Source organism: Podarcis filfolensis (assembly GCF_964270895.1).
Source record: "Podarcis filfolensis genome assembly, chromosome: 6".
NCBI lineage: Eukaryota > Metazoa > Chordata > Lepidosauria > Squamata > Lacertidae > Podarcis > Podarcis filfolensis.
Genome location: NC_139609.1, coordinates 89,605,241 through 89,617,498, shown reverse-complemented (window position 1 = coordinate 89,617,498; position 12,258 = coordinate 89,605,241). Strand labels below are relative to the sequence as shown.

The 12,258-nt window shown below is 47.1% G+C and overlaps 1 protein-coding gene across 1 annotated transcript in view; it reads left to right on the top strand.

Moving 5' to 3' along the window:
• RBBP8NL (RBBP8 N-terminal like) overlaps window positions 1-12,258 on the top strand; it is a 38,526-nt gene that overhangs the window by 4,496 nt on the left and 21,772 nt on the right. Inside the window, exons 2-3 of the mRNA XM_083618662.1 lie at window positions 8,951-9,115; window positions 10,513-10,555. Coding sequence (XP_083474788.1) covers window positions 9,049-9,115; window positions 10,513-10,555 — 110 coding nt within the window. The 5' untranslated portion in view covers window positions 8,951-9,048. The remainder of the gene's footprint in view (window positions 1-8,950; window positions 9,116-10,512; window positions 10,556-12,258) is intronic.

Here is a 12,258-nt window from a genome sequence, read left to right as displayed (position 1 = left end):
CAGTGTGCCAAACTGTGTTGTATTGGTGCCAGGGAGTGCTGAATGTTTTCCAGTACACTAGGGAAGCTCAAAGCAGCAAATGATTCTGATTGCCTTGCTAGAAATGCAGATTGTAGACAATTTGAGAATGAGGATGTGTCTACATTTGTGCAAGTCTTTCAAACAGCTACAGACTGGGCAGGCACTACTGCCCCGTTCACAAAAACAAACCCAGCAGGGTAAACATTGATGCCCCGGGGTGTGATCCCACACTGCTGCGGCGTTCATTTTCTTTATTATTGCATTTAGTGTAGTGGTTAAGAGTGGTGGACTCGCAATCTGGTGAACCGGGTTCGCTTACCCGCTCCTCCACATGCAGCTGCTGGGTGACCTTGGGCCAGTCACACTTCTCTGAAGTGTCTCAGCCCCACTCACCTCACAGAGTGTTTGTTGTGGGGGAGGAAGGGAAAGGAGAATGTTAGCCGCTTTGAGACTCCTTCGGGTAGTGATAAAGCGGGATATCAAATCCAAACTCTTCTTCTTCTTCTTTATGTCCTCCATGTGCAATACGCGGGTCTCCCCCTTCCTCCCCTGTGAGGTAGGTTAGGCAGAGAGCTAGGCCACTTAACACTAAACATCAGGGGGAACTTTCTGGAGATAAGAGCTGTTTGACTCCCTTGGACTCCCATTCCTTGGAGGTTTTCAAGCGAAGGATGGATGGCAGTCTGTCAGGGATGCTTTCGTTTCCTGCATTACAGGCGGTTGGACTGGATGACCCTCTTTTTTTTTTTAATGAAATATTTATTAGGATTTTTCAAATTCAATACAAAAAAAATCTAAAAGAACAAAAAATGCAAAAAAAAGAAAAAAGAAAAAAAGAAAAAAATTAAAATTTACAGTTCCATATTTTCATTACCATATTTCCCAGACTTCCCCACACCTCCCTTCTTGCATTCCAATTCAAGTTGTTTGATCAACAAGTTCCTATCCCCAATTTTTAACCTTTTTATATTTAATTCATTTTTTTAACTTATTTTAACTTATAAACATCAATATTTGTACCTCAATACACAAATCTTTTTCCTAAAGTCGACCCTAGTTCCATTCCACGAATTTCCCAATTTTCATATTAATAACCAAACAAAAAAAAATAAGACAGATCATAATTATACACCCTTTGGATTCTCAAACCCCACCACCCCCTTTCCCGGTTTCGATCCCCAACAAATGTCCAGTCTTAATCTTCTATCAGCCTGGAGATCTCACGTCCGAGGCTCTTAATTCTCTCTCAGTTCCTCTCTGCCGGTTTTTTTGATAGTCCTTAATATTAAACTCCAAATTTCGGAGGAGCTCTGTCTCAGGGTCCCTTCCAACTCTACAATTCTATGATTCTACCCCCTGAGCTTCACGGCTGAGGATGGGTTTGAACCCTGGTCTCTCAGGTCCTAGTCCAAGACTCTAACCAATGCAGTGAACAAGTGACATGGATGGTCTCTGTCTCCTGTTATCGTCTGGCTAAAACAACCAGGTAAGTAAGAAGCTGGTCCTGTCCGTGTGAGTCACACCTATACCATAGTGTCCCTGAGATGGCACAGTGTGAAAGTGGTTCACATACCCCAGTGGGAAGAAGGCTTTGATATGTATTCAGCCTCAGCTCTGGATCCTGCTAAACCAGAATCACTTGCGGTTGTAGCTTCTTCATTTGCATAGTCACAGAGCCGGGTTGCTTTGGCAAGCCTGCGACTTTCCTGTTTAAAAAGCCATTATTACTGGTCTTGTTCCACTGTTACTCTTCCTCTACAGTTCATGTCCTTATTGTCGATTAAAGGTGGTTGTGAACATTGAACCCTGTTGGGTGTTTTGTGCAAGAACAGTCCTATCAGTCAATGTAACCTTTTTGAACTTGCTTTTCCCCTTTCTGCACAAAATCTCAGTTGGTTTATGTAAGAGGAGCAATAATGTGCTATAGATGTGGGTTCCAAATCAGGTCAAGTTAAAATAGAAGGTAGACATGTTCGCCATGCAATAACATCCCAATAAAAGTATAATGAACAAATTAAAGCATGCAAAATGAAAAGAAAGGGGGGGGAGCCATTATTAATAGCTCCTACAGAGCCACTAGGTGGAATACTTACTTGCCCATTCCCCCAGCCCTCAAAAAACAGCCAGAAAGATAAGGAAGAGCTCAGAATATCCCTATGCTATTCACACCCCTATGCACTAGGGCGCTGCAGACTTTCCAACATGTCTCAGATGAAAATAGGGAGACCTTGAGCCAATTGCAACCTCTCCGCTGAACCTACCTCACAGGAATGTGTACAACGCCTTCCACAGATAAATGGAATGAAGTAAGATTTTAGCTGTAAGCTGCCTTGAGTCCATGTCAGGGAAATAATAATAATAATAATAATAATAATAATAATAATAATAATAGAGACTGTGAGAATGATCAGGAACAAACCAGGAAGTAAATCCTATTGAACTCAGTGGCACTTAAAGGTAAAGGGACCCCTGACCATTAGGTCCAGTCATGACCAACTCTGGGGTTGCGGCTCTCATCTCGCTTTATTGGCCGAGGGAGCCGGTGTACAGCTTCCAGGTCATGTGTCCAGCATGACTAAGCTGCTTCTGGCAAACCAGAGCAACGCACAGAAACGCCGTTTACCTTCCCGCCGGAGTGGTACCCATTTTTCTACTTGCACTTTGATGTGCTTGCGAACTGCTAGGTTGGCAGGAGCAGGGACCAAGCAACGGGAGCTCACCCCGTCGCGGGGATTCGAACGCTGACCTTCTGATCGGCAAGTCCTAGGCTCTGTTGTTTAACCCACAGCACCACCCGCAGCCCTAAAAATGCTTAGGATTGCAGTATAGGGCTTCACAGTCATTACCCAGTTACCTGGGAGTAAGCTCCATTGAATACTTAACTCCCCACATTTTCTAAGAAATGGCTGGCTATTGCAACATTGTAATTATAGAATTTAAAGTGGTTTGGTGGCCTTTTCCTCCAAAATTATTGGAAGGGCTTCACCATTTCCTTCATTTGGCGTAAGGCTTTTATTTTCCATATAAACAGAACTCCGTTTTTTTGCATCTACACCCACCCCACTTTTAACTGCGCTGCGAGACATGGGGGCAAAGCGGGGGGGAGGAAAACTGGGACATTCCAGGATCAAATCAGAAACCAGGACAGCTTCTGTAATTCTGGGACTGTCCTTGGAAAATCATGACACTTGGAGGCTCTGGCCTTGTGGACCATGCAACATTAGGTGTGATTTCAGAGCTGAAGCAGAGATTTGCCCACCTTAAAACCAGACTGTGCCAGCTGTCCCCATAAAGCAGCATGATTTGCCAATGTGTGCAGCGGCAAATGTTTGTCTCCATGGAGTGGGGAGAGATTCTTTCTCCTGCGCAGGAAGTTTCAGATAAAAGCAAATGAACTAGCTGGGCTGGTATTTTGGTTCCGGATTTTTTTCTTTCTTTCTGGTCAGTTGGCAAGCCTAAGGAGCTTGTAAATAAAAAAAAAAAAAGCACCCTTTATTTGTCCAGGGCAGCGAAAGGATCGTGTGTCAAAACTGGAACTTGCAGTTCTGTGTTCATTTGATTAAGCCACACCTCAGTCGCCTCTGCCCTCCAGGCAACCTGCGGTAGGGCATGGATGGTGGCATAGCCAGGAACCATTTCTTCCTGAGCTGTCACTGCATGCAAGACACGCCACAATGCATGTGCACACGTTTCGATACAGCTCACTTGGCGTACAGAGATTTGCACAGCCGTTCTGGGGCACGGAGGACTTCATCCGAGCCAGAGCTCGTGGTTAATAATAATAATAATAATAATAATAATAATAATAATAATAATTTATTATTTGTACCCCGTTCATCTGGCTGGGTAGCTTCCAACAAAGACTAAAAATACACTAAACTGTCATGCATTAAATACTTCCCTGAACAGGGCTGCCTTCAGATGTCTTCTGAATGTCAGGTAGTTGTTTATCTCTTTGACATCTGATGGGAGGGCGTTCCACAGGGTGGGCGCCACTACCGAGGAGGCCCTCTGCCTGGTTCCCTGTAACCTCACTTCTCGCAGGGACGGAACCGCCAGAAGGCCCTCGGCGCTGGACCTCAGTGTCTAGGTAGAATGATGGGGGTGGAGACGCTCCTTCAGATATACTGGACCGAGGCCGTTTAGGGCTTTAAAGGTCAGCACCAACACTTTGAATTGTGCTCGGAAACATACTGGGAGCCAATGTAGGTCTTTCAGGACCGGTGTAATATGGTCTCGGCGGCCACTCCCAGTCACCTGTCTAGCTGCCGCATTCTGGATTAGTTGTCGTTTCCAGGTCACCTTCAAAGGTAGCCCCACATAGAGCGCATTGCAGTAGTCCAAGTGGAAGATAACCAGAGCATGGACCACTCTGGCATCGCATGGAAACGCCATTTACCTTCCCACCGGAGCAGTACCTATTTATCTACTTGCACTTTGATGTGCTTTCGAACTGCTAGGTTGGCAAGAGCAGGGACTGAGCAACGGGAGCTCACCCCGTGGTCGGGATTCGAACCGCCAAACTTCTGATAGGCAAGTCCTAGGCTCTGTGGTTTAACCCACAGCGCCACCTGCGTCCCCTGGGGGCAAGTAGCACAAGTGGAAATCCTTGCACAAACGAGACAACTCCATTGGATGTAGCGCTAGGCACTGGCTTCGATCTATAGAGAAAACAACTACAACTTCCACTATGCATTGTTTTATGCATTGGCGTTGGCACGAGTTTTAGAAAAACTTTTCATTTTTGCATTCTCCACTAGGAAATTCCCATTTGGGCTTAGATGGTTAGCAAGACGAAACATCCTGGCTTGCCCCCACCCCACCCCCACGCCCAGAAGTAACTTACTGCACCTATCAGATACCATTCTTATAAATTATGCTTAAGACAAAGGGCAACTCAATTAAGGACCTCATTATTTGCCTTGGGCCCAGAACTCATAAATAAATCCTCTTTATTTGCATAATCATTATATAAAATGGGGGGGCACTGACCCGTCATCACTCAGGAGTGGTTGCAAGTTTATGAGGATATCATTGCAATTCATTTCCAGGGATAATTTGTTTCCCTGCCATTGATTATACGATCCTGTTATCTCGGTTTATAGAATGGAATATGCATCAGGCAAAACAGAGTAAGTGGGGCGGTACTTTGCCATTTCTAAGGGAGACACTTCTCGGTTTGCTGATGCGTTCCAAAACAGAAATCTATACCCTTGCTTTAGCCGGTATTTGTCCTCATTTGCACCACAGAATCTATCTATGCACTGCCTGAAGGTGTCTTGGTAAAGGTTTAACTACCTTCCCCTTGTCTCTTTTTGCCCTCACATTCCAACATGACCTTTGCTCATGACCTTTGCTCCTCCAATGCTACCAATCCGGAATATCTCCTGTTTCCTTAAACTACTAGCTAAGTGGTTGCTAATGGGCAGCAGTTTCAGTCAGAGGTCTTTCCCATCTTCTGCTAGCTAGTCCTTTCAGCAAGCAAACAGAAGAACGTACGTCCACACCATACGTTTAAAGCACATTTAAAGCAAATGACTTCCCCTAAAGGATCCTGGGAACTAGAGTCGACCCCTTGCAGAACTACAATTCCTGGCACCCTTAAACTACAGTTCCCAAGATTTGGGAGGAAAGGGAGCTGTGTGCTTTGAATGCATTGTATGGACTCACTTTAGCCTAACTGCCAAGAACGAAGGGTGAATTTTCAGGCAGGTGGGAACTGGAAGAAGGGAAAGATTACCGTATTTTTCGCCCCATAGGACGCACTTTTTCCCCTCCAAAAATGAAGGGGAAATGTGTGTGCGTCCTATGGGGCGAATGCAGGCTTTCGCTGAAGCCTGGAGAGCGAGAGGCATCGGTGCGCACCGACCCCTCTCGCTCTCCAGGCTTCAGGAAGCTATCCACAAGCCTTGCAAGCCCGGAGGGAGTTCCCGTGGGCTCACAAGGCTTGCGGGCAGCAGCCTGCAGCCCCGGCGAGTGTCTGCAAGCCTTGCGCGCCCGGCAGGAGCTCCCGCCGGGCGCGCGAGGCTTGGGGCGGCAGCCTGCAGCCCGAAGCACGCTGAGACCCCCGGAGGGCTCCCCGTGCTTCGGGCGAGTGTCTGCAAGCCTTGCGCGCCCGGCAGGAGCTCCCGCTGGGCGCGCAAGGCTTGGGGCGGCAGCCTGCAGCCCGAAGCACGCGGAGACCCCCGGAGGGCTCCCTGTGCTTCGGGCGAGTGTCTGCAAGCCTTACGCACCCGGCAGGAGGTCCCGCCTGGTGCGCGAGGCTTGGGGCGGCAGCCTGCAGCCCGAAGCACGCGGAGGAGCCCTCCGGAGGGTGCCCCGTGCTTCGGGCAGGCATGTGCAAGGCTTGGGGCGGCAGCCGCGGTTGGGGGGGGGATAATTTTTTTTTTTCATTTCCCCCCCCCCCAAAAAAACGAGGTGCGTCCTATGGGCCGGTGCGCCCTATAGGACGAAAAATACGGTAACCCTCTCCTCTTCACATACTGATCCCCACCACACCCAAGTGTGGTATGTTATGAAGTGTAGATAATGCGTGTGCAGATTAAATGAATGAAGTTCTTTCTTTTTTCTTTTCTTTTCTTTTCTTTTCTTTCCTTTTGCAAGAGCACCACTTGGCTGACGAGAGTCATCCTTCCTGTTTAGCAACCAGCTATCAAATGACTTCTCTGTGTAACATAACACACCGCAATTTCATTCGGAAGCCAGGAAACTTCTCCGCTACGGCAAGATTAGGAAAGACCTGGTGAAAATGCCACAAAAGCAATCCCTAGAGAATGCTTAACGGGCCTCTGAGTTGCTTGAGTCGTGTTGTTTGTGTGCGCATGTAGAAAACTTCAAGATCCTTTCCTAAAAGAAAAAAGAAACAGCCCCTTGTTTTCAACTTACTGAACCTACAGATGCACGTGCTACCTTTAAATAAGCCCTGGGTGTCAGGAGGGTGGTGCTCCAGGCACAGGTATCAATGCAATTTGAGCTTCCTGGAAAGATTTTCCTTCATGAAAACCTTTCCCATCAGAGCCTGCCAATGGTCCTGAATGGGACTTGCAAAGCCTCTGAAATTAATGACACCTTTGGAAAACCACCGGAGAAATAAAACACCACTTAAGGGTAATGATTAAGGCAAGTGTCCAAAGGACATCTGTGCAAACGCGATACTTGCCTGTGAGAAGCGGGTAGTTTAGAATGTACTCCCGCTCCTAGCCACACAAAGTTTATTTCAGGCTTCGGAGCCATTTTCCTGTTCACCTATGGCGAGCAAATTCTTTCTCTAGGCGACTGGGTAATGATGCAGTTTTTAAAATAGATTTTGATACAATCTGAGCACGGATGAGTTGCTTGTTTTTGCTTTTAAAATACTGCAGATGTGCTGCACCGGACGGAAATACATATAGGGAGACAGCTGGGCCAGTAAACTTTGACAGAGGGGGGATGGTGGTTAGGAGCCGTTGCTCGCTTATTTACAAGACTGGCTGTGCCACGCCTTGCGACTGCCATTTTGTGACATGCCTTGCCACTAGAGCAGCCATTTCGTGCCTGATGCCCATGGCATTTCCTCAAAATTCCAAATGTGCTCATGGGCCCAGAAAGGTTGTTGAAACATTCGCCTCCTGATTTTCCTAAGGCTCCACCTCCTTACTCCATTCATATACCAGTTAGCAATTGCATATGCTGTTACCGAAGAAAGCTTAATGTGATAAGTCCAGGAGGTCGTTTCTAAGTTAGAAACCCATGAGAAACCTCATTTGTGAACAAAATGTGTGCCTAAACGGCCTTGGTCCTGTATACCTGAAGGAGCATCTCCACCCCCATAGTTCAGCCCAAACACTGAGATCCAGCGCCAAGAGCCTTCTGGTGGTTACCTCATTGCGAGAAGTGAGGTTACAGGGAACCAGACAGAGGGCCTTCTCGGTAGTGGCACCCGCCCTGTGGAATACCCTCCCTTCAGATGTGAAGGAAATAAGCAGCTACCTATTTTTAAAAGAAACCTGAAGGCAGCCCTGTTCAGGAAAGTTTTTAATATTTAATGCTGTATTGTTTCTAACACTCGATTGGGAGCCGCCCAGAGTGGTATAAATAAAAAGTTGTTGTTGTTGTTGTTGATTAGTCGTTTAGTCGTGTACAACTCTTCATGACCCCATGGACCAGAGCATACCAGGCACTTCTGTCTTCCACTGCCTCCCGCAGTTTGATCAAAATCATGCTGGTAGCTTCGAGAACACTATCCAACCATCTCGTCCTCTGTGTTCCCCTTCTCCTTGTGCCCTCAATCTTTCCCAACATCAGGGTCTTTTCCAGGGAGTCTTCTCTTCTCATGAGGTGGCCAAAGTATTGGAGTCTCAGCTTCAGGATCTGTCCTTCCAGTGAGCACTCAGGGCTGATTTCCTTAAGAATGGATAGGTTTGATCTTGCAGTCCATGGGACTCTCAAGAGTCTCCTCCAGCACCATAATTCAAAAGCATCAATTCTTCGGTGATCAGCCTTCTTTATGATCCAGCTCTCACTTCCATGCATCACTACTGGGAAAACCATAGCTTTAACTATACGGACCTTTGTTGGCAAGGTGATGTCTCTGCTTTTTAAGATGCTGTCTAGGTTTGTCATTGCTTTTCTCCCAAGAAGCAGGCGTCTTTTAATTTCGTGGCTGCTGTCACCATTATTTTTTAGCACAGAAAGAAGGGCCGTGCACATGTTTATTGGGGGTGGGGTTAGGCTTAATAAACTGTGACTCAATGAATTAGCCAGAAGTTTGATGGTTTGAGCCCACCCAGGGACAGCTGTGGGCTGGATTCCTGAATTGCAGGGGGCTGAACTAGATGACCCTCGGGTCCCTTCCAACTCTACGATTCAGTGCAGTCTGAGCTACATTATAAAAAACCCAATTTGACCTGTTTGATATTATTCATTACGTTTGTTCATCCTTTTATTATAGACTACAAACTGGATGGTAGAGAAAAAACTGAACAAGACGCACCTGGTTTCATTTCTGCCCCGCCAAGTTGGGCGCACCCCCGAGACCACACGGAGATCATGGCCGCAGAAAACTTTGCTGAATTCTTGAACAAACTGAAGGAATTGCATGAGAAGGAAGTCCAAGGTAAGAGAGGCATTTTAAAAGAAGTTAAGGAAAAGGTCATTGCTTAATTCAGGAAGAGAAACACGGTCAGCAGAACTTTTGGGTAGGTAAATACAGCAAGGGTGGGGAACTTCAGAGGGAGGGGCCAAATTTAGCCCTTCATGCATGTTACAAATATTATGCCTGAATGTATCCTTTCGACTTGACAGCTCAGGGAAGATACTTAGCTTTAAAAATTACAGTGGTACCTCGGGTGAAGAACTTAATTCGTTCTGGAGGTCCGTTCTTAACCTGAAACTGTTCTTAACCTGAGGTACCACTTTAGCTAATGGGGCCTCCTGCTGCTGCTGCGCCGCCACCGCACGATTTCTGTTCTCATCCTGAAGCAAAGTTCTTAACCCGATGTACTATTTCTGGGTTAGCGGAGTCTGTAACCTGAAGCGTCTGTAACCCGAAGTACCACTGTATATAAAATCAACTGCTTTGCCAGTTTCCTCCATTACAACGCTATTTTGGCCTTGGGAAGAGGACTCCTTTCCTTGCCACCTCCCATAGTGTGAAGGCATGTGTCCACACCTCCTACCCCAGGAAATGCCCAGAAGGGACAATTGCTGGGCAAATTGTTAGCCAAGGGAAGCCAAATCTCATCACTGGACTTGCCTCAGGCTCCAGACATGCCAAGAATGTTCTGTTGGGTGGTGGGTACTTGATACATGTTTGCCTGTGCTCATCTTATACAGTGGTACCTCAGGTTAAGAACTTAATTCATTCTGGAGATCCGTTCTTAACCTGAAACTGTTCTTAACCTGAGGTACCACTTTAGCTAATGGGGCCTCCCGCTGCTGCCGTGCCACCAATGTGCAATTTCTGTTCTCATCCTGAAGCAAAGTTCTTAACCTGAGGTAATATTTCTGGGTTAGCGGAGTCTGTAACCTGAAGCATCTGTAACCTGAAGAGTCTGTAACCCAAGGTACCACTGTACTTGGGTGTTGCCCTGACGCATCTGTCTGTGCTCATCTTGTGTGACCCTCCCCTTTCAGACGTTTTAGTGATGTAGCAATGATGTATTGATGATGCTGTGCAAACTGTATTCTGGGATATGGTGGGAAAGTTTTAAAAGTCAATGTCACCCCATGTTTAGGGTTCTTACTGCTGTTGGAACCTGTTGTGCAACAATGAAGGATCTAAGTCTACTGACTGCTGTTTTGCTCCAAATTACTTGGCTGGAATTTCCTTCTTTTACTGACCGCATGGACCCGAGGGGACTTGTACCCCGATGATCTGGGCTGTTGAGTAGTCCCTCAACCCAGAATTTTCTTTACCAACATGCTTTAGGCTTGTCATGTGACATTCACAGTGTCATGTGACGTGCAGCAAGGTTCCAGAGTCTCATGCAAATGTTCTTTTAACTCTTTCAGGCCTGCAAACAAAACTGAATGAGCTCACCAATGAGAGATGTCGGTGAGTGAAGCACATATTATGCTCTTTTTTTGTTGTGGTGACTGGGGCTAAGACTTGAGGCCATTTCAGAAAATCTGGGGCCGGTTCACGCAATATGCCCCCCCCCCAAGACAATTGCCGTGGGAACACATTCACAGCTGTGGTTGGGTTCATACAAAATGGCAGGGAGAACATGGCTGCCACAGGTTCTTTGACAGCGGGGAGCAGTTTTTCAGCGCCTGTTCCTTATGCGCTTTCTTCAGCATGGATTATGCTACAAACTTCCATCAGTCTATTTGTCCACACAGCAAGCATGGAGTGGGGTGTCAGGATGGCCAAATGGTCTTGGGTGTTGCATTCAGGTCCCTTTGATCCTCAGAGGTGAGGGTTTGAATCCCACTGCTGACAACCATTTGTTTGGGGTTGTAGCTCAGTGGCAGAAGGCCCCAGATTTAATCCCACATTTAAACCCTGCCAGTCAGTGTAAACCAGATGTGCGGAACATTTGACCCTCCAGATCATGGGCAGGCAAACTAAGGCCCGGGGGCCGGATCCGGCCCAATTGTCTTCTAAATCTGGCCCACGGACAGTCCAGGAATCAATGTATTTTTACATGAAAAGCATGTGCCCTTTTATTTTAAATGCATCTCTGAGTTATTTGTGGGGCCTGCCTGGTGTTTTTACATGAGTAGAATGTATGCTTTTATTTAAAATGCATCTCTGGGTTATTTGTGGGGCATAGGAATTCGTTCTTTTTTCTTCTTCTTCAAAATATAGTCCAGCCCCCCACAAAGTCTGAGAGACAGTCGACCAGCCTCCTGCTGAAAAAGTTTGCTGACCCCTGCTCCAGATGTTGCTGAACTTCCATCAGTCACAACAAGCATGGTCAATAATAATAATAATTTATTATTTATACTCCGCCCATCTGGCTGAGTTTCCCCAGGCACTCTGGGCGGCACCCAATCAAGTGTTAAAAACAGTACAGCGTTAAATATTAAAAACTTCCCTGAACAGGGCTGCCTTCAGATGTCTTTTAAAGATAGGATATCTTTAAAATTTTTATTTCCTTCACATCCTTCCTTCACATCTGAAGGATGTGGGCGCCACTACCGAGAAGGCCCTCTGTCTGGTTCCCTGTAGCTTTGCTTCTCGCAATGAGGGAACTGCCAGAAGGCCCTCGGCGCTGGATCTCAGTGTCTGGGCTGGATGATGGGTGTGGAGACGCTCCTTCAGGTATACAGGACCGAGGCCATTTAGGGCTTTAAAGGTCAGCACCAACACTTTGAATTGTGCGCGGAAACGTACTGGGAGCCAATGCAGATCTCTCAGAACCGGTGTTATGTGGTCCCGGCGGCCACTCCCACTCACCAGTCTAGCTGCCGCATTCCGGATTAATTGCAATTTCCGGGTCACCTTCAAAGGTAGCCCTACGTAGAGCGCAATGCAGTAGTCCAAGCGGGAGATAACTAGAGCATGCACCACTCTGGCGAGACAGTCCGCGGGCAGGTAGGGTCTTAGCCTTCGTACCAGGTGGAGGTGGTAGACAGCTGCCCTGGACACAGAATTAACCTGCACCTCCATGGACAGATGTGAGTCCAAAATGACTCCCAGGCTGCGCACCTGGTCATTCAGGGGCACAGTTACCCCATTCAGGACCAAGGAATCCCCCACACCCGCCCACCCCCTGTCCCCCCAAAACAGTACTTCTATCTTGTCAGGATTCA